This window comes from Xiphophorus maculatus, chromosome 2 (genome assembly GCF_002775205.1).
Source record: "Xiphophorus maculatus strain JP 163 A chromosome 2, X_maculatus-5.0-male, whole genome shotgun sequence".
Lineage (NCBI taxonomy): Eukaryota > Metazoa > Chordata > Actinopteri > Cyprinodontiformes > Poeciliidae > Xiphophorus > Xiphophorus maculatus.
This window is the reverse complement of record NC_036444.1, coordinates 5,623,598-5,645,984: the sequence shown is the minus strand read 5'-3', so window position 1 is coordinate 5,645,984 and position 22,387 is coordinate 5,623,598. Positions and strand designations below refer to the sequence as shown.

General features: G+C 36.2%; 1 protein-coding gene and 1 long non-coding RNA gene across 10 annotated transcripts in view; one reads left to right on the top strand and one right to left on the bottom strand.

Annotated features, from left to right (window-relative positions):
• The window catches only part of reln (reelin), a 157,163-nt gene extending 138,377 nt beyond the window's left edge, over positions 1–18,786 (top strand). Inside the window, exons 59-65 of one of the 6 annotated variants that reach the window (XM_023348559.1) lie at positions 736–897; positions 988–1,145; positions 1,932–2,151; positions 3,212–3,409; positions 4,355–4,453; positions 8,377–8,382; positions 14,203–16,132. In XM_023348559.1, coding sequence (XP_023204327.1) covers positions 736–897; positions 988–1,145; positions 1,932–2,151; positions 3,212–3,409; positions 4,355–4,453; positions 8,377–8,382; positions 14,203–14,302 — 943 coding nt within the window. In that variant the 3' untranslated portion in view covers positions 14,303–16,132. Of the gene's footprint in view, positions 1–735; positions 898–987; positions 1,146–1,931; positions 2,158–3,211; positions 3,410–4,354; positions 4,454–8,255; positions 8,383–14,202; positions 16,133–17,024 lie in introns of those variants that run through there. The other 5 variants (XM_023348550.1, XM_023348573.1, XM_023348567.1 and 2 more) reach the window with 5 other exon arrangements.
• The window catches only part of LOC111611583, a 10,303-nt gene continuing 4,958 nt past the window's right edge, over positions 17,043–22,387 (bottom strand). Inside the window, exons 5-6 of one of the 4 annotated variants that reach the window (XR_002754103.1) lie at positions 19,301–21,825; positions 17,043–17,258 (exon numbers count right to left, since the gene is read on the bottom strand). This is a non-coding gene — a long non-coding RNA (uncharacterized LOC111611583). Of the gene's footprint in view, positions 17,259–18,890; positions 21,826–22,387 lie in introns of those variants that run through there. The other 3 variants (XR_002754099.1, XR_002754100.1, XR_002754098.1) reach the window with 3 other exon arrangements.

Sequence of the window (22,387 nt, the reverse complement as noted above, 5' to 3'; positions counted from 1 at the left end):
TCTCATTTTCTGCAAATAAATACAAAAATTGTGCTTGTAATTTCAGAGACATGGTGTCAGTAATTCATAGATTAAAAGAACAATTTTCATTTTACTCAAACATAAACCTATAAAGAGTAAAATCAGAGAAACTGATAATTTTAAGTGGTCTCTTAATTTTTTTCAGAGCTGTATATATACAGAACAGACCAAAAGTTTGGACACAAACTTTTGGTGATTCCTGGTGATGGTCTTACTGTGTTTGGACACACAGTTTGGACACACAACTGTGTGTCCAAACTTTTGGTCTGTACTGTACGTAAGACTGATGTAGGTAATTCAAATATGACTGAGCACAAATAAATAAATGAAATAACAAGCATGCGCATGCAAATATGTTTATCTATAAATAACCTGTAGATGAGTGGCTACCGGTAGAAATGATTTGGTGTATTTTAGTGAAAATGAGCCTCTGACTGCAGTTTAATAAATAAAGTTTATTAAATAAAATTAAATAATCTGCCAGTGGAACCGGATAAAATGCGACATGATCGTTCAGACTGCAGATGCTTTGAAAACAAACTAGTACCTCAAAGATCAAATTGGCAAAGATCCGATTTTTTTGGGTGGAGAGAAAAGATCAGAATTGGGTCTTTCAGTGAATATAGGTCGCATTTGGGGGGAAAAATATTGCGTATATCTACAAGACCTAATTTTAAGAATCTTGAGTTGTCCCTTTAACTTCATCACCTCCAGGTCCGATTCGTGGCAGCTGGTCCAGTCAGAATGTCTTCCTTCATCTGTGAACAACGTTGGCTGCTCCCCCTTCCAGTTCCACGAATCCACCATCTACAGTCCGGTTAACAGCTCCACCTGGACCAGAGTCACGGTCCAGCTTCCGGACCACGTCTCCTCAGGGTAAGAAACGAGACGACGCATTTCACAAGATCACTGTTCGAGTTTTCATGGCATCATTGTGAAGCATCTGCAAACTGGTTGATGTTTCAGAGCTACGCAGTTCCGCTGGATTCAGAAGGAGGGAACAGGAGAGCGGCACAGCTGGGGAGTGGATAATGTTTACATTGGCGAGGCTTGCCCAGGGCTCTGCAGTGGCCATGGGTACTGCACGAGTGGAGCGGTCTGCATCTGCGATGAAGGATACCACGGTGAGTCACAAGATGTATGTCACAATAAGACTGAGCGACACAGATTAAAATAAAATCTCAGATTTTTTATTCCATATCTGATTTTAATCTTAATTTTTCTCACTTTCTTTCCAAAAAATAAAAAATAGAAACATGACTTCTCCCTCCTGTGAGTTGCACAACAAAGTATCAGACCCAAGCTGCAAGAATTTTTGTTTAACTATGAGGAAATAGATGTAATATTAGCAGAAAGAAAATGCAATTTTACCAGAAGAATTTCTTAAAATTACAAGAAAAAAGTCAATGTAATGAGAAAAAAGCTTGAATAATTCATTTTTCTGTCATTTTTCTTGTGGAAGTTCTTATAAAAATTGCTACTCTCTTAATATTATGAATTTATTTTCTAAAAATTAAATCTTCAAAAACCAAAACTAAAAATAATTGATAATATGGATTTATTGCCCAACCCTATATTAGACGCATCACACTTTGTTCAAGAAGAATTTGCTAGAAAGAACTTGGAAATTAACATTAAATATTTTTGACTTTTCAAGCTCAAAAATAAAAAAAAAATCTATAAAATATCTTAAGATTATTCTCAAAATTTGAGTTTTCATAAGCAAATTATTGACTTCTCAAACTCAGAAATTTCCCTGTTTTTTACTAGAAAATTTCTGTGTCCTTTTTTGGTTGAAATTTACTTTTTTTTATCTACAATGGCCCTAATGCTCCATTGTAGTTTTACCCTTGCTTTGGTGAATTCTAACAGTCCTAATTCATCTCCCTCTCCGTCTGTACCACCGACAGGCGATGACTGCTCCCTCTCCAGCACAGACTTGCCGAGCTCCATCAAGGACAACTTCGAGTCTGGGGTGGTGTCTCCGGAGAGCTGGCAGCTGATCCACGGCGGCGGCGTGGGCAGCGGCTGTGGGCAGCTGTCTCCACATGCTCATGGAGACTCTCTCTACTTCAGTGGCTGTAAGCTGAGGCAGGCAGTTACCAAACCGCTGGACCTCACTAGAGCCAGGTACAGGTACTACCAAAACATTCAGTTACTACAGCTAGAAATTAGCAATGAGGCCTGAAATCTGGGAGCAGTGATGGATTCAGACATGAACCTTCAGAGCCACATAAAGACAATTACAAAGTTGGCCTTCCATCACCTGGAGAACATTTCTAAGATGAAAGGATTTATGTCCTAATAAGATCTAGAGAAACTCGTCCTTGTGTTTCTCTTTAGTCACATTGATTACTGCAACAGTGTCTTCACAGGTCTGCCTTAAAAAATCACTCGTATCCAGAACGCTGATGCTGGAGTTCTGACTAAAACCAGAAAGTTAGAGAACATCACCCAGTTCTAAAGTCCTTCCACTGGCTCCCTGTAGCTCAGAGGATAGACTTTAAAATACTGTTGTTAGTTTATAAATCGCTGAACGGCTCAGCACCACAACACATTAAAGATCTGCTGGGATTGTATCAACCTTCCTGGTTCTGCTCTACATCCAGAACCAAAAATGGAGAAGCAACATTCAGCTTATATGCACCACAAATCTGGAACAAACTTCCAGAAAACTGCAAAACAGCCAAAACACTGAGTTCCTTTAAATGCAGACTAAAAACCCACCTGGTTACAGTTGCTTTTGAATCATAATCACTGGAACATTGACCAGCATATTTATTAACATCCCAGTTGTTCTGTGTTTCTTCAACATTTCTATATTTATTGAGATATACTGGTTTATTATTATCTTATCCAATTATTTGACTTGCCTTTGATAGTCCTATTTTCTAAATTTTGTTATTTTTTCTTGGTGCACAAATGACAATAAAAGGAATTCTGATTGAGATTCAACATTTTTATGTGTATTGATCATTTTCATGATTTCACTCAACAAAATGTAATGTTTATTGGTTTCACAATTGGTGACTGTATTATGTTTTTATGAAGAAAAGCAACTTGATTGATTCATAAGCAAATCATAAAAAGATAGTGTGTATTAGGATGTCTCTTTATCTCTAAAGCAGACCAGATGTTTCCATGTCTACATTTCCTCTCTCTAACCCGTCGTCTGTCTGTCTCCTTGCAGCAAGATCATGTTTGTGCTGCAGATCGGCAGCGTAGCACAGACAGACAGTTGTAACATTGCTCTGGATCAGGCCGACACAGTGGACCGGGCCGTGCTGCTGCAGTACAGCGTCAACAACGGAGTCAGCTGGCACGTGATTGCCCAGCATCAGCCCAAAGACTTCATAAAGGCCCAGAGAGTCTCCTACAACATCCCACTGTGAGTTTATTAAAAAATGCACCGCACTGCAAAAAAGATGGCTTATTTGTGATTATGACCAATTTATTTAAAGTGTCTTACAAAAGCTTTCATCTTATGTTTAGGGCTGCAACTAAAGATTATTTTGGTAATCAATTAATTCTTCAATTATTCTGGTAATTAATTAATTGGGGGAAAAAAGGCACTTTCTGCAGATTTTTAATTTAACCGTTTTTATACAATATTAGAAATATATTAAAGTATGTAAATAAACAAATCAATTCCCTTTTATAAATAAGAAAACAAATATTTTATTGCCTAAAATGCAGCAACATAGCATTCCTTTAGTAAATCTGAACCAGGTGAAGCTAAAACTTTACGAGTTTTGACAAAGGTGTTTTTATTTAAATGCAGAATGTATGTATTTTTTGTACAGTTTTGGGTTAAAAACTCCTCTGGATGTTTTTTTTTCCAAGTGGCCTTTTTATTTTATTTTTTTTCAAGAAACTGTTTCATAAAAATCTTTATATTATATAAAGTTTATATTCTGGAGAAGTTTAAAGCAGGGTTATTTATGACACAATATCCCAGGCCTTAAACATGCCAATGACTGAATATATTATCTGAAATTAAAGTTAAGCACAAATGAGCAAAAATAGGTCACCTTTACGTCCTGACAGAAAGTTGTGGATGTTTTTGAAGGATCCTGATCTGCTGGCATAGGTTATATCTTTGCGCTGCACTGCCCCCTATGGGTTTGGCATGTTTAAAGCAACGCTCATGTGAATGAAAACAGTTTTGAAACCAATCCCATGTATGTAACATATGTGTTGATCCACATGCGTACAAGGCCTAAAATAACTAATATAATCTACTAACTGACTTAAAACTCCCCTTTTATTTTTAAAGTGCATGTTGCACTGGTTTATGCCGATTCACTCCACAATGTTTCTATGTTCTTCCCAGTGAAGCGAGGGTTAAAGGCGTAATGCTGCGATGGTGGCAACCGAGACACGACGGTGCAGGACATGACCAGTGGGCTTTGGACCATGTGGAAGTAGTTCTGTGAGTACCCAATCCCAGTCCTGCTGTTGGTAAACTCCCACCCACCCAAAACCGACCCTGACAGATCCCTGAGCGTCCCCTGTCTCAACCTCTGCCTCACCGCAGTAAAAAATATTTCCTTCCACTTCACACAGAGCAGAAAATTCACACCAGCGAGGTTACGTCAAAGGTGTTGTTAGATGATGGCTGTTTCGCTTACAGCAGAACAACAGTTGCTGTTGGATCATGATATTTTCAGTTAGGCATTTTCCACACAAACATGTTGATGTCATACAATTGAATTGCCTAAATACAATCATATTTAGCTTTTAACTCTGGATGTGTCTGGGTTTTTTCTGGCTTATCTTTTATTTTTAGCATTAAAATGCATATTTGATTTAAACAAACCAGTCAAAATTTACAGTATTCATTGTTTAACTGATCTGCTCTTTGTGGTCATTATAAGTAGAGATGCACTGATCATAGATTTTGTGGCCGATATCTATTTTAGCTGATTTCTGAGTTTCCTTTTAAGAAATATACCATTCGAAAATATGCTTAAAGAATTTGTTATACTCAGGACCATGTTGTAGCGCTGTCTTACTCAGCATTAGAGGTGGGCAGATCAATCCAAAGTATCAATAATAGTGATACCAAGTCAGTATCAGATCAATAATAGCATGATAAGATCGATGCTTTAGTTTCAAATTCCCTCTTAAAATGTATTGTATTTTTGTATTCTAGTTTCTCCATTCCACATAAAAGCTATTGTTCTGATTTGCTCTCTAATTATATATTTTTTTCATTTTATTTATTGAGAAAAAATTTATCAAAACTTATGTTTTTCTATTGTTTCTGTTCTATCATTTCATAATACACAGTTTTGCATAAATGTGTATCATGCAAAATCTTTTGTACTTTCATTTGGGTTTTTACTGCTTCTAAAAACAGCCCAGCTTTAAAAAAAATCCACCCTTGTGAGTTTTTGCCAATGACTTAATGTTGATTTTTTTTTTTTGGTGTCAAAAACTTCTGGAATGTCTCACTAATCAGCAGGAACAGCTCGTTACTTAGCAACCACAGCAGAGTTTCGCCCGTCACCTAGCAACCCAAGCTAGGTGACAGGTTGCAAACTGTTGAAAACAGAGCTCTCTCTCAATGATAGCACATCTACAAAGCAATGCGGGTAAGTTTCATTGAGTTGAAAGACACTGGGGCCACCGCCGTGTGGCGCAGAATTCAACTTTATTATCACTGCTTCTTTTTTTTTTTAATGTCAGAATTATTTGAATGCTAACGTGACACTCAACAGATTTACTTTCACAAGTGAAGCATTATAGTTTTTGCTGTTATGCTCCACTTGATATGTATGTATATAAAACTTTACTAGAATTGCTCTGGGTTTATTTCAAATGTAATGGACATGGAGACTGAAAACTAAAGAAGAAATGTGGCTGAAAAGGCCCACATGGGAAAGAAGGACACAAGAGGATAGGAGAAAAAGAAGAGCAGATAAAATGCAAATCAACACCCCTGAAGTTTTCCTCTACACCTGCAAAAAGAGAAAAACAAAATCAAGTAACCATAGCAACAATCAACATATGCACATATAATAATAACAAACAACACCACTGAAAAGTTATGACAACTTGACATTAACCAAGAAATCACTTTAGCATAAATAACATAAAGCTACATAATTTTTTAAGTTTAATCAGTAATACTTTTATAACAAATTTATGTCAGATCATGATTTCTTGGTTAATGTCAAGTTGTCATAACAAAGACATTTTGAATAATGTCAACTTTGTATTAAAAGTGTCATGATTTACCTAATGACACTTTATGACAACAGTCATAAATATTCATGAAGACTTACTCATGTTCATGACAGGTGTTATGTCATGTTTATGACGGTGTCATGACTGTCTTATTCACAACCCGTCAAATAAAGTGTTACCAAGAGAAATCCTAAACCTGTTCAAATGCGTTGCTACTCCATTTTTTTTATGGTTTATGAATAAAGAAGTTGTGCTCATTTCTTCTTTGGAGGGTCTTGTGTCGTTTCCTTCAGTGGTTCTTGGTGCAGCGCCACCACAGGTGAGGAGGTGAACATGTTTTTAAAGTAGTTTGGATCATTTGACACAGTGCAATGTGAAAGAGAACCACACAACCTGAAAATATAACAAATGTTGCCACATCCTGCCTGCCACATACTGGTCAGGCAGGATGTGGCGTTCCCTGATTGGAAGAAGCTCATTGATCTGGGTGAAAGGTCATCTGCCTCTGGTCACCAGCTAATTTCTCAGTGCATCTCTAATTATAAGACAGGGTAGCTGTAGATGATTTCAAATGAATGCTCCTCATTCATATTGTTTCACTGAATATTGCTTTTGTTATTACTTTTCTTGCATTCTAGATTGTTACACTTCCTATTTTCAGCAGCTAAACTCTCAAACAACTTAAATTAAGAGTAGAGACTCTGCAGAAGACTGAAGATATCATGAACATAATCACTGCTACACTGGTTGGTTATCCTGGTTCATTACTAACATAACACCATCATAAAGCATTTTAATGCTTCATGTTGGTGGTGGATTCACAGCAACATCCCATCACACAGTTTGTATTTCAGATTCTGCATAACAGTCATCTCAGTTCAAATTATGCAGATTTGCTTCCACACACACTAATACGCTGACGTCTGCCTAACCTGAGCTGATCCTGGCCAACCTGGCCGCGACCTGTCCCTCTCACTGCAAAAACACAAAAACTCACCTCAGTTTTTTGTTTAGTTTCTATTGCAAATATCTTAATATAATTGAAATAAGTCAAAACAAACTTTTCAGCAAGAGATAGGAGCTTGTTTTAAGTTAATAATTCAAAAGCAGAGCCAGTCCAAGACGTTTTGGGGCCCTAGGCAGATTTTCATTTGGGGCCTCTCATACCAACATGTCAACACCAGATGCTTCATAACTCCTAGGCTACTTGATGTAATACCGCTACTATAATTAGCAGCATTTGTTAGCTTACATCACACCAGTGTTGCCATTGATTTTATTGATTGATTTTAACCTTACAGCAGTCATAAACTAAAAAAAATTACTTGAATTTTGAAATTCACATTGGCATTTAAGTGTGCCATATTATTTTAACTACTTGAAAATAACATCAGCTGATAAACAATAAATTTACAATAAACGACAGGAGGCATGAACAGGAATTAGCTTTTCCCACGTTGTGAAATAATTAACTTTTTCATTAATATTATTGACTTAAACTCCTGTTTCTTGCTGAAAAGGTGCTTGGATGTTAGTTTTGTCTTATTTGAAGTGTACTGAGATTTGCACTGGAAGCTAGACCAAAATACTTGGTAAGATTTTGTGTTTTTGCAGTCCTCCTTCCTCCTGCCTTTGCTCGGTTTTCAACAGTGTCTGCTGAAAAGAGTGACCCTCACACTTTGCTCTGTTTATTTCTCTCCACCCGCCGCCACTCCTCCTTCACACATTTCCTCTCACTCCTCCTCCTACACAACCTTTTCTTTTCTCTCATCCTCCCTTTGCTTCCTGCTTCCTGCTTCCTTAACGCCACCGCCAAACTTTTTCTCACCGTCCTTTCTCTCTTTTCTTCAATCCTTCTCAATGAATGGATTTCTCCTGTAAATCTTTCTCTCCTTTCTTTTTTGGTTGTCTTCATTTTTGTTACCTCTCTACTGTCTCCTGCTTCATATTTTCTTCTCATTTTCTCTCTCTCCTGCTTCCTCACACTTCTGACTACCTCTCTTCCTTCCTCTCTCCCCCACTTTGGGCCTCTGCCTCCCCAGACTGGGGCTCCTTCCCCCCCAGACCTTTCTACAAGACAGCAGTCCCCACCTCCTGCCCATCCCCTCTCGCGCTCTAACCTCTGCTCTCTTCTGTATTCTGCTCCCTCTGGCATGGCTGTAGTGTGAGGTAAGTTTTCCGCCTCTTCCTGAATGCAACCCCTCCCTCAAACTCACCTCAACCAACACACAGACCCTTCTTCCACTCCTTTATTTTCATTTTTAAACTGCAGACACCTTTCCATGATTTTAAGTAGCTCTTTTCATCAGTACTAAATTCATCGCCATGCTCTCCGTGTAGGGGTGGGCATTTATCATATCGTTTATTGCGATAAGAATCTTGATTTAGCTTTATTACAATAAATTCTGATTAGTTGTTTAAAAAAATAAATTCTCTGTATTGTCTGGATTGTTAATTTTATTATTTTCTCCACTCTTTGTTCAAAGAGACTCTCAGTTAATTTAAAAATATGACTAATTGCACAAAATTACAAAATATTACCATGTAATTTTGGTCTAGATTGAAGTGCAAATGTCTTAGTGCACTTTAAATAAGATAAAACTAACTCAAAAGTAATTTTTCAATAAGATGTAAGTTTGTTTTAGGTCAATAATTCCTTAATATTGATTTTTAAAACATACTAATTTCACTGGCAGATTATTTCACTTATAAAAAGACATTTTCTCTTGTTATAAGTGAAATAATCTGCCACTGGAACTAGTACTTTTTAAAAAGTACTAGTAATTTTTTACTAGTACTAGTTAATTATTGACTAATTAAGTCAATAATTAAGGAATTATTGACTTAAAATAAGCTCTTACATTTTGATGAAATCTTACTTTTTAGTTAGTTTTGTTTTATTTCACATGTAGTAAGACATGTGTTCTTAAAACTTCACAAAAATACTTGGAAAGATTTTGTGTTTTTACAGTGTAGCAATAAGTTGCCAGCTCTAACGTACACTGCGAGAACACAAAATCTTACCAACTATTTTTATCTAGCATCTACTGCAAATGTCTTAATACACTTAATATAACACAAAACTAACAATTTACTTTTCAGAAAGATGTAAAAACTTGTTTTAGGTCAATAATTCATATTTATTTGAAAAAGTTACTAGTTCCTGTGGCAGATTATTTCACTTATGAGTTGTGAAAAATGTCTTGTTATAAGTAAAATAATCTGCCAGTCGAACTAGCACAATATTGAGGAATTATTTACTTAAACCTGGACCTATATTATGCTAAAAAAAAAAGTTACTTGCAGGTTTGTTTTGTTTTATTTCAAGTGTACTGAAATATTTGCACCAGAAACTAAACCAAAAATACTTGGTAAGGTGTTTTGCAGTGTAATGTATGCAGTTTAGTGATAAAAATCACACTTATTTATGTGACTGGAGTCCTAAAGAAGGGTGTTAAATCAGTTACATTTTTTGAAAGCAGTAAAAAGGAAGTAATAAATAGTTTTTTATATATAATATTGGAATATAACTTTTAGCCCATATCGTCCACTCCTACAGTCCGGTAAATTAGCACACGAGACAGGTCAAAGGGCAGGCCAATCACTCACAATGTTCAGGGGAAGGCTCGACTCAAAGCCAGAAAGATCATCCAGACTTTTCTAATGTGGCATGTAGTTGGAATCAAAAATATTTATATTTTCCAAATGCCAGAATATTGAAAGAATATGCCAGAAATGTATTTATTAATGGCTTCAAAATCAGAAGTTTATATTACATGGCAAAAACACCACATCTTACTAAGTCTATTTGGTCAAGTTTCTAGTTCAGATATCTTGATACACTGGAAATAAGGCAAAACTAACTTACAAGAAACCTTTCAGCAAGACATGGGAGCTTATTTTAATAATTCCTTAATATTGATGAGTTCTAGTTCCACTGGAACACTTCTAAAACTTCTAAAAATATATTTCTCCCATGTTACAAGTGAAATAATGTGCCAGTGGAACTTTATCAATATTAAGAAATTGCTTACTTAAAACAAGTTTCTATATCTCTCTGAAAAGTTATGTTGAGTTAGTTTTGTGTTATTTCAAGTATAATAAGATATTTGCACTAGAAACCAGATCAGAAATACTTGGAAAGGTTTTGTGTTTTTGCAGTGTAGAGGTCGGTGGATAAATCCAAAATATCAGTATCAATGCCAAGACAGTGTCAATATTGGATCAATAGCCGTGTGATGATATCAATACTTTAGTTTCAGGTTCCCTTTTGAAATTTTATTTTTGCATTGTAAATTCTCAATTCAACCATATAAAAGATTTTTGCATTGATTTGTTCTCAAATTATAATTTGTTTGCATTTTATTTAGAAAACAATTCATACTAATTTTCTTAGTTTTTCTATAGTTTCTTTTTGATTAAAGTATTTTGTTGACACCTATAAACTTTATCTAAATTCATAATAATTCAAAGGAAAAACACCTAAAGGTCAGAAGTTTAATCATCTTAAATAGTGAATATTGGTATTATTGATACTATATTTCCATAGACCAATAGACCACATCTACTTTACATACATTTCCTTGGTATTTGGTATCTTTGCCTTTGAAATTTATGGTTTGGGTCCATTTGGACCAAAGTTTTAACTTTGGCTGATGTTGCTTCAGTATTTCCACGTAATTTATTTCATGAAGTGCACCAGTTCGTCCTGCAGCAAAACCCCCACGACATGATGCTGCCACCCCCGTACTTCACAGATGGGATGGTCCCTGTTTTTCCTCCAAATTTAACATTGATCATTATGGCATTCTTAAGGTTAGCGTCCAATATGGCTGCTAAAAGTATAATAATCAAAGTTGCAAAGTAACACTTGTGACAGTTTGTATTACAATAAATAAAACGCACACATACTACTACTACAACTATTCGGCCACTTTTTGATAATATAGTTCTTTTAGAGTTTGAATACCTAAAATGAAGAGAAATACAACACCAGAGCTATTAGCCAATCTAGCCAGTTTACCAACTTGCAGATGGAAAATGTCCTGACAACAGTAAGCTAAAAGGTTTCAATTTTTAGAGAAATCTGGACTAGATTGTTCAAAATCTAAAATGCTTAGATTGATCAAACCTGAACTGGATACATCTAAACCAAACATTCAAAAACTATTTATTACAATTTTTACTCAGTTTGTGAAAAGATGCTTAGTTTTCCCAGAAGTAAAACCAAAATGTTGTCCAGTTCTCGTGAACCCAATTCGTACCTCGTCTCGTCTCGTGAGCCAGATGTTTCGTCACCCTCTAGTGTTTATATGTGTGATGTAATCCATCACTATACGTGTTTGTTTTTGTTTTTGACACTACCTCAGCTCCAAACCAATTTATTTATCTTCATTTCGATCCAAACATAAACCGGATGCGTACAATACTGTACGTCTGTGCAGTTCAAACATGGACAGTCTGTCCCCTCCTCAAATTAAAACACCACTTATAAAGCTGAAGATCTCACATCATTGCTCTGAAATAACTTCACATTTCAGCTTTCAGTTTCCTGCATGGCTTCATGGATCAACCAAAGCAACAACGCTCCATCCGTTGACCGTTTGTCTGTCTGACTTCAACAACATCATCATGTCTCTGGGCCAAGAGCTTCATCCTTACACTGCAAAACACAAAATCTTACCAGGAATTTTAGTTCTAGTTTCTAGTGCAAATATCTTAATGCACTTGAAATAAGACAAATGTAGGAGCTTGATTTAAGTCAATTATTCCTTAATATTGATTAAAAAAAATACTAGTTATAAGTAGAGATGCACCGATCCGCTTTTTTCTCTTCTGATACCTGAAGTAAAATAAATAACAAACTGAAACTAATAAAAAAACAATAGGTTGAGTACTTTGGTCAAACATGTAAAAATAAGCTGCATCAAACCTTCTTTCAAATGGTTCCGAAAGTACAATGAGGAATTTTAAATATAATTTAAAATCAATAATAAAGCATGTCGTCAAGCAGAGGACAAAGCATAGAATTAGACAGAATAGATCTGCCCTTATGAATTGGTAACATTGTCACCGATACTTGATTTAGAATTTTTTTCAATATTGGAACCGATATTGATATTGGTATCGGATCGGTTCATCTCTAGTCCATCCATCCATCCATCTTCTTCCGCTTATCCGAGGTCGGGTCGCGGGGGTAGCAGCTTCAGAAGGGAGGCCCAGACTTCCCTCTCCCCAGCCACTTCTTCTAGCTCTTCCGGGGGAATCTAGTCATAAGTGAAATAAAAGAAACAAGAAACTTTCAGGGATAATGTCTTGAATAAGCTCTTATATCTTCTTGAAAAGTTACTCTTGAGTTAGTTTTTTCTTATTTCCAGTGTATAACAATATTTCCACTAGGAACTAGACCAAAAAGATTTTGTTTTTACAGTGTATACCCCCTTGGTTTCTGATTAAATGTCAGAAATGCAGAAAATGAAGCTTTCCATTTCTCTCCTAACACACATACCTCACCAGGCATTCCTAACGCTTTCACCCATCACACACACACACACACACACACACCCTCCCACCTTCCTTTGCCTTCCTGCCCACCCACCCGCTTCACAGAGACCCCCTGCCTGCCCTGGCTGTACTCCCGGCTCACTGGCACCGCCCTGCTGGATGGAAGAGGCAATGAACAGGCTAAGCAAGAGTGATCTTCTGCTGCTTTTTAATTTATTTTTTCCTGTTATTTCCAGCGTCTTGCAAAAGTATTAATGCTGCTTGAAGTTTGACAGATTTTGTCACATAACAGCTACAAACTTCAATGTGTTTTATTTGGGTTTTATCAGATCGACACCAGTGGGAGAAAACTTATGCTTGTTTTGTTTTGGCCTGAAATGTTTGCGTTCTTATTTGCTACATAACTCAAGTTCAGTCTTACTGATTGGAGAACATTTGTAAAGATACATTTTTAAGGTCTGGACTTTGACTGGGCCATTATATCATAAATATACTTTCATGGTAAAAAGAGCAAGATATTTGTGCTCATGAATCTGAATTAAGATGAAACTCCTTTTCATTTCTTTAATATAAATATCTAGATCATAGGAATTACTTCATTATTCATTTTTTATTTGCGTATTAGATTTCTTAATCTGGGACTTGAGTCAAGCAATAAAAAGTCCTTGAATCCTTGAAAGGAAACAAAAGTCACAAAATGTAGATATTTGTTTCTGTTTTGATTTTAAGAAAGTTGTATTTTTTATTTTTATTTATTTATTTCGAAACATTTCCCTTCTTGACTGGACAAGTACAAACAAAACACAAAATTTTACTATAATGAAGAAGCCTGATTTTGGTATAAAAGGGAACTGCAAATAATTGGACATTTGAAGCATAAAATGTATAAAAAGTTACAATTTGTGCCACTTTGTGTTGATCTGATTCTGAAAATCCCAATGAAACATTGAAGTTTGTGATTTTTATGTGTCAAATTGTGAAAACCCTAAGCGGTTTTAATAGTTTAGAAAGCTACTGTAGCTTTAAAACCCTGTCCTGCTCAGGACCCTGCACTTCTGGTTTTTATTTACTTCTTTTTTTTTCTTTTTTAAACTCTGACCTCAAACACTTTGTGTCAGAGTGAAGCTCTCGTATTTGTGGATCTTCGTACCGTCTTGTCTTGATGACTGTTGTAGCTAGCTGCACCATCGTTTTTGGGCAGAAATCCAAACTAGCAGTAGAAGTTTTTTGTTTTTTCGTATCTGTTCAGTGTTTGAGCTCACGGTTGACTGAAAACCAAAGCATGGGAAATGAAAACGGAGGTGAGAGAAATTTGAAGCTGCGTTCAACCATCCGTGTGTTTGCATGTTTGGGTCTGTCCAGTGTGAGAACGAGGGGAAGTTGCAGCTTGCTTTTACTCTCTCACTAATCTTCACACTCCTTCCTTCTCTCTCTCTTTCTCTCTCTTGTTTTATTTTTTATTTTACTGACTTTATCTCCCTGCAGCACACGCAAACAAAACTACATGATGAGCTTTGCCAGACAGACCGGGATGCGTCACTACTACAGCCGCAAGCGGCGGGCACTGCAGCAGCAGCGTGCCTGAACCCCCCCCGCTCTCCTCCTGACCGCATTTCGCCCCGCTGTGACCCGTCCGCTGGTGGATTTGAGTTGTCCCGCCCATCTTCTGCTCGTTCAACAAATCTCAACCAAACCCAATAAAACTCATAACGAAGGAATAAGGCAGCCATTTTGGAAAGGATGGTCCACGGTTTCTAGTTCTTTTGTAATTGTCGCTGCCATTCCTTTAAATCCTTCGTCGTATCCCTTCTTTTCCTACCACACTGTGAAATTAAAAGATGATTTATCACTGCTGAACTGACCAGCTGATTGGAGAGTAGCCTCCCAGTTCCACTGAGCCGCCTCCAAAGCTGCCAAACCAGTAAGCCAGGAGAAGGACACACAATGACCATAAAGGAGGAATTACAACGAAGCTTAAAAAAAACTGAAAAAGAAAAAAAATAGAGTACTGTGTTCTTGGTGTTCTGTGTGTTTGTGGGTTAATTTTGTGATAAGTTGACTGTGGTGTTCCGTTTATTTGTTTGTTTGTTCGTTTTCTACTAATTCATATGATATTATAGGGGAGGGACTGGGGGATATGCTGGGTTTTGTTTGCCTTCTCATGTTTTTCCTTTTATTTTTATTTTTTGGATCATATGAGCAACGAGCAAAAATCCTCAACAACAACCAGAGAAGGAAGGAAAAGATTTGCACAAAAACTAAAAAAAAAAAAGAAATTATGGGGAAAACATTTTTTTTTGTTATTGTTTTTTTATATATGTTGGTTTCTGAAAAATACAGATATTTATGGTAAATGGTTCTTCACGTAACCTATTTAAGATGCACTGTGCGTGAAATCTGTATGTTATTTTCCAGTGTTAAGTTATTAGACAGTCGAGTCAGGCTCTCGGACTGCAACATCTCCCCTCTTCCTTCATTTTCCTGTGATGGCGAACTGGAGCTGATGTGGATTTAAAAAATAGTACTTTTCCACCAAAAACACTCAGAAATTTTGAGATGAATTACAAAAATTTTCTTGAAAAAATAAGGAACTTCTGAGCTCAAAAAGTTGTACATTTTCAAGAAACAACTCAGAATTTTTCAGGCTAATCTCAAATGTTTCTAGAAAAACACTTGGAAGTTTCTGAGCTCAAAAAGTCAAATGTGAGAGAACAACTCAAATTTTTAGGTCAATTCAGTTTCTGGAAAAAACATTGAACTTTGAGCTTGAAAAGTCGGTAATATGCAAGAAAAAACTCAGAAATATTGACAATAATCTCCGAAATTTTCCAGGAAAAGCTTGAAATTTCTGAAAAGTTTAACATTTTACTTTTGGAACTCAGAAAATGTCCAAAAGTTGTGAATTTTCTACATTTTGAGCTCAATAATTTCCACCTTTCTTATAGGAAATATTGCAAAATTTATCAAAATTTGGTTTTTCTCCCACAATTTTGACTTGAGCTCTTTTTTTTTCTAGAAAATTTCTGAGATTAATCTCAAAGTTCCTGAGTTTAGTTTTCGCAAATTTATGACTTTCGATGCTCCAGAATTTCTGAGATATCTAAATTTGAGTTTTCTGGGGAAAATTTACTACTTTTCTTTCTATCCACGACCACCCTAATTCGCCGTCGTCCTTTCCTGTTTTCTTGTGCTGTTTCCTGCCTTTTTCCTCCCACATCCTCTCTCTCTGCTGATTTCTGATACCTGGAGGTGAGGCTCTATTAGTGTCGTTTATGGACGTCTGTGTAACATGGACCCTCTGACCCTCAGTGTAACTCCAGTATAGCAATCTCCTGTATATATATGTATATCCACAAAGGGGAGACCCAGCAGCCTTATAAAAGGGAAATAAAGAACTGTCAAACCTCAAACTCTACATTTTGTCACATTTTCTTCCTCTCTTAAAAGCCTACGTATTATCTATCGTTTAGAACTTGAGAAAAATCACCTTTAATTTCTAAACTACAAACCTCTGAGAAGCAGCAAGTAGGCCTGAATCAATAATCTGATTGATTGTGATTGAATGGAAGAGGATTAGGGTCACTAAAGTTTGTTTCTCAGAATTCTGACTTGAAACTAAATTTTTCTGACAATTGACTTTTTCTCAGTTTTTTTCTCGATTCTCGGAATTGACTTTTTCATTAGAATTCTTTAATCTGAATTATTTTTCTAAAAAAGTTTTCAGAATTCTGAATGACAACTATTTTTCTTGTCTTTTTGTCACAATTGACTCAATTCTTTTTTTCATAATTAGTTTTTCTCAATCCTTAGAATTCTAACATTTTCATTAGATATTTTAATCTGAATTATTTCCCTTTTTTTTCTCAGAATTCTGAGTTTAAAGTGGAAAAAATGAAAACGTAATTGTTTGCTTCTGGTTAATATTTTTTAGCCATTGGTATTGCAGGTATGACCAGGTTTGTCTTATTTACGTAGTGCTTTAAAAACGTCTTCCACAGCATTATTTCATCTGAAATATTTTATTACAGATCTTGGAATAAAAACATAAATACTCTTTAAAAACATCGTAATAAAAGCGTCTGACATTCGGACGGCGCACGCTGCAGTTTTCAGACTGCGTGTTCACCCCTTAACCTCTTATTACTTATTTTACTCACAAACACGTAATAACAGAGACAGCCAGAAGAGTTATGAGCACATAAAAAGGTTTGACCTTGACCTCTGAGTTACAGTACGGCCAATCACAGCAGCGGAAGGTCATGGCGTAAATCGTCCCTCTGAGCCGGATGTCGCTTTGTTTTCCGCAGCTCTTCACCGGAAAGCACCCCCTCGCCGACAGGGCAGTGACGTTTCCATAGCGACCCAGCGCCTTGAAGCACACCTCGCGAGGAGGACACTCTGTCACAATGAGTTCAAAGGTCATCGCCTCCTCCGTCTTCAGGATGGGGCTGTAAAAGCACAGCAGATTCCCACAGAGCAACGAGGGCAGAAGAAGATGAAAACACAAGATGGCGGCAGGCAGGAGCTGAAGAACGTTCTGCCTGGGGAACAAGATGAAGGGAAAACTGGACAAACTTATTTTACTCTGTCAGAGATTTACTACAAAACATTGTAGATGTTTCTGGGAAACATCTACAATGTTAGCACAACTGTAAATAGAAAAAGCCCCTGAAATTTCCTGATTAATTCCAGAAATCTTCTAGAAAAACTTCCAAAAGTCAAAAATTTTCAACTGCTGGACTTTGAGAGATTGATCAACATTTCTGAGTTTTTGGTGCAAATTTAAACTCCCCCCTTTTTAAAATTACAATGGCCATAATAATAATCCATCATAGCATGACTGACTTTTCAATTTTTATTTTTTTTTTTTTAGAAAATTTCTAGAAAAGTCTGAACTCAAAATTTTTGTTTTTTCCTAGTAAATCTTTAACTTTACATATTCCTTTCAAATTCCCTCATCTCTTCTAGAAAATTCTAGGAAGGTTTTATGACTTTTGAAACTAAGATATTTCCATCTTTTCCGAGGTATCAGGAATCAGCAGAGATTAAACTCAAAATTTCTGAGCTTTTTTCTATCAAATTTTTTGACTTTTCAAACTCAAATATTTCCTTGTCTCGTCTGGAAAAATTCTGAAATTAATCTAAAATTTTCAGAGATTTTTATAGCGAATTTTTCACTTTTAGAGCTCAGAAATGTTATTTTTGTAGAAAGTTTTTTGGCTGAATTGTATTTTTCCCTCCCTCTGTCTACTGCCGCCCTAAGTAGACAGAGGGATGTTGCCTTAATGTTGCGTTATGGACGATTGGAGCAAGATTTTAAAAAATCATCTCCAGGTTCTGAAAGTTTCTCTCAAGCTTTAAAAACTATGACAGATTGTCGGAGTATTAGGGTCATTGTTGATAGAAAGAAAATAAGGATTTTTAAAAAAAAATTCTGCCAAAAAGACTGAAATTTTTAGATTAATCTCCAATTTCCTAGAAAAGAAATTCAGAATTTATGCCAAATTGGCATAAATGTACTCCTCTACTTTTTTTTCTAACCAAAAATTTAAGATTGTATTAAATGATCTTGGAGCATTATGAAACCTATTTATTAAACTTGAGTTAGAGGGGGGAAATTAATTTCTAGAACTTTTATTCTGGTACCAACATATAAACTAATCTCACTGTATCATTTATTCTTTGACTTCTTGTTTTATTCACATTTTAGTTACTGCTTGCTAATTGAATTTTAAATAAGTTTATTTATTCTGGTGTATTTTTACTTTAAACTTACTGCCTTCAATAGTATTTGTTGTGTTGAACATGTCCTTGTTTTATTTGGAAAATCATATTGTATAGTTTTTATCCGGTTGTTTGATTTACATTTAATTAAGTTTGAGACCAATTTGTTATAGATTGCACAAAAATCTGGGATTTAAAAAAAAACGTCTGATTTCACTTAATCAGTTTTAACAAGTTTGAAGGAATTTTAATGCAACATCTGTGTTTAAGTTGGATCAAAGGTAACACACCCAACCTTTCATGTTGGTAGGTTATTTATGTCAATAAAAAGGGGCTTAATAGTCAGCTTTGTGGCACTTTTATGGGGGAATATTAGTGACATCCAAGTGGAATAGCTGTGTTTCCATTACCAATATGCACAAAACTTTAATATTCCGCTGGTGTCAAAAAACATTTTGCATTTGTGGCGTTTCCATTAAATAAGTTGTAAATTACATGTGAATTCACGGCGCACCAACAGCCTAACACTTCCTGTCTTCTTTCCCACTATCTGGTTATCACACAACTTGCAATTCAAAAAGTGTTTCTATTGTTTTGCAACATTTATTTTTGATACAGCTGGGAAAAAAACAACTTAATTGGCAGGTTTCTTATTAAGCAAGTTTATTTTTGTAATTCCAAGTTGTGCATGTTTACGGAAACAAGACGAACCCGAGTTGATTTCCCTCTCCGTGACTTTAGTCATTTCACTTACTTTGTCAGCATGCCTTTAACAGGTGTTACCAATTTCACTGTCACACCCAGTGTGTTAAAGTTAGAAAGGAAATGCAGTAGAATTTTAGTGAGCTTTAAAACTTACCCAGCCATTTCACAGTTTAACTCCAACCAGCCAAACTTAGTAGAACATGAATGTTTTCACTCAGTGTCTTTAGAAAAAAAATCACACCTTTAAGCACACCTGCTTTCAATAAACAAGACAATTGTTTCTTAATCATGGTGCTTTATTGACCAGCCTTGACCACAGTCAATCAGGAGGATGGATGAACAAGCCAACCTTTTCTCTCTGGGTTAAACATGTGAAAACCACCAATAACCAATACTATTTTTTCCTCTTCCATATTTTCACATCAGTTTAAAACGTTTAAGCAAACAAACATCTGACTAAATGTGAGTTTACTTTTGAGAACTAAGGTTAGGTCCAGCGGTAAACAGGCCTCCACTCCGTCTTCAACACACAGTTATAATTTTATATCAGAAGATGATGCGGTTTGGTTTGAACAGGGACTCCGGAGCATCTTCATTAGAGTGGAGATGAGCTTATCTGGACTAGTTTTTAAATAAAGTGATGTGATCAGGCTGGCGTTGGTCCTTGGTGTCAGGTTGCATTTGTTTCCACAGCAGCAGCTGTGAGTGAGGTCGTACTGTTGACCCCGATATCTGACCATTTCCTGGGAGTTGCAGAGTTTGATATCCAAGCAGCCTTGAGAGGACAGAACATGGCGGAAGCCTTGCCATCCCCAGGAACTGGCGCAGCGATGGTTGGGCGGACACTCCGTGTTGAGGATTTGGCAGGGTACATTTTTGGGCATCAGGGGGCAGAAGTTACAAAGAAGGGTCCCCACAGTGAAAGCAGGGAAGATCAAAGCAAAAAGCAAGAGGGTAGAGGTCAGGTGCCAGGCAGAAACATGGACATCCACTCTGATGGAAAGAAAAGATAGTCAATTAGAAAATTAATTGATGTTTTTAGTATCTTTGTATGAATTGAATTTTTACCTGCTTTTTCTTTGGTACCCCATCTTCCTGTAAGTGTAAGCCACCCCCCACCAATCAATTTAAATATGTGCCAACCTCCTCAGTTCCTCTGATTATCAATCAGAAACAGGTGTGTTCAATGCCAGAGCGGGTTCTCTGCAGTCTTTAAGTGGGGGTTTCTAAAGAAATGAAACACTAATTAGCTAGAATCAGCAGCAGAAACTCTTCAGAAGCTTACAGAAATTATTTGCTTTAAAAAGTTAAAGGGTACAATTTAATTGTCTAAAAGTCCGTTTGAATAACATTATTTTTTGAATAATGTAAATTTTTTACATTTGTTTTTATACTACTTATGTCAGTTTCACGTTATTTTAGTAACCAAAGCGGACTCGAAAAATCGCTTCCTTTAACTATTAAAAGAGCACTCCGTTGCTGTTGGTGCTCTTACTTTGAAATGTAACCGGACGTCCTGTTAAGAGGCGGAAGGCGAAATTATGGGCAAGACGCTGCTAATGTCGGACCGGCTAACACAAACTGCCGTTATCAAATCTAAGTTAATACGTTTCAGAGATCCTCGGTTACAACTATAAGCTAGCGAAACTAAAAAAAAAAAAAAATAAAGTCCAGAACAATAAAAGTAAGCTAGCAATATTTTTAAAAAAAGGAAAAAATGGGTTTCGTCTTGTAAAACAAACCTGTTTCCACCATAGACGTATATAAAGAATAGATGCCTCGTGCACCGCTCTTGCCTATTGCCGCTGACGAGATTTAGGGCGGCTATAGCTAGTATTAGCTGGCATTTTGCCGGTGGACAGAAATACAGTATAGTAATATTCTATTCATAAAAAATAAAGGGTAATATGTCCATCTTACTTGTGAAACGTTATCCCCCGAGATCTCACGTCAATAGTCTGTCAATCTGAACAAAAATATCCGGCAGTGCTGAGGCTTTTTCTGGTGTTTGGTTTAGCCAAGTAGGAGGGACGACCGCTCCAAGATGGCTGCCGTATTTCCTGCGCCAGAGCAGCCAATGCGGGGTTTACTCATTATATTATGTCTGTGGTTTCCACTACATCTTACTACTGTTGATGCGACGAGCGGCCACATTGAAACGCGGTCTTAACTGGGGGGTAGTTGGAGTTGCTCCCAGTTTCCCAGTGGAAGATATGGCTCAGAGGGCGTTTCAGTTGGCTTTTCCGACTGGGTGGTCGGAATTTCCCAGTTCCTAATACAACTAGAAAGCAGCATTAAAGTCACTGCAAATATGGGGTAAGAAACAAGAAGACACAAGGCTTCCAAACCACTTTTGCACTTCTCAGTTTATTCATGTAAAACTACATCATAGTCACTACTTTGACTAAAAACAACAAAACTCTGTACAGTCCCGTAAGAAAAAAAGGAACAATATAAAAACATTTCTGAGGCAAAGATCAAGACTGTGGCGCCATCTGGTGGCCAATACAGCACATTGATTAATGCAGCAGCAGGTTTTAATGGTTTATTGCATTGTTGTCAGTCAAGCCTTTCCACTACAATTAGTAAAATAAGATTATTTCCTAGTTGAAATCCTCCTTCTTTCCTTCCTGCTCATGTTCTATCAAAGGAGAGCTGTGAATCCGTGTACAAAGGTTCCTGCAATGAAAAATAAAATTAAAAGTTGGAGTTAATGTGTAAATTATAGATTATTCACAACATGACACAACTAATTTAAAAATAAGACAGTCACGATTAGCAATTAATCCGTTAGTCCCATAATAAGTTAAAATACATTTCTGATTATTAATAAATGTTTTGAAGGTCAATTTTGTTTACAAAGACATCTTTTGGTTGTGATTGTTTTTTATTTCCATTTTATTTCTTAATTTTTGGTTGTGTTGTTTTGTTTTATTTTGGATATTGGTGTCAATGGGAAAGTCTATTTATTGAGGTACCATTTTTGTCATTATGTTGTTTTGAACTAAAATCTCAGTAAAAACAAGGACTGTTTTTAAAATACATTTTCTTTTTACATTGTTACATCTTTTTCTATTAGAAATAATATTTTTTGTGACATAAAATAGTTTTAAATGAAAATCGAGTTACGGTTCAGTCTGTCGCAATAAGGGCATTTTTATTTACAGAGACATGATAATCCATGTCAGAAGTTTTTATTATTGTTTTTAGTTGTAATGTTTTGCTTTGAATATTTCAAATA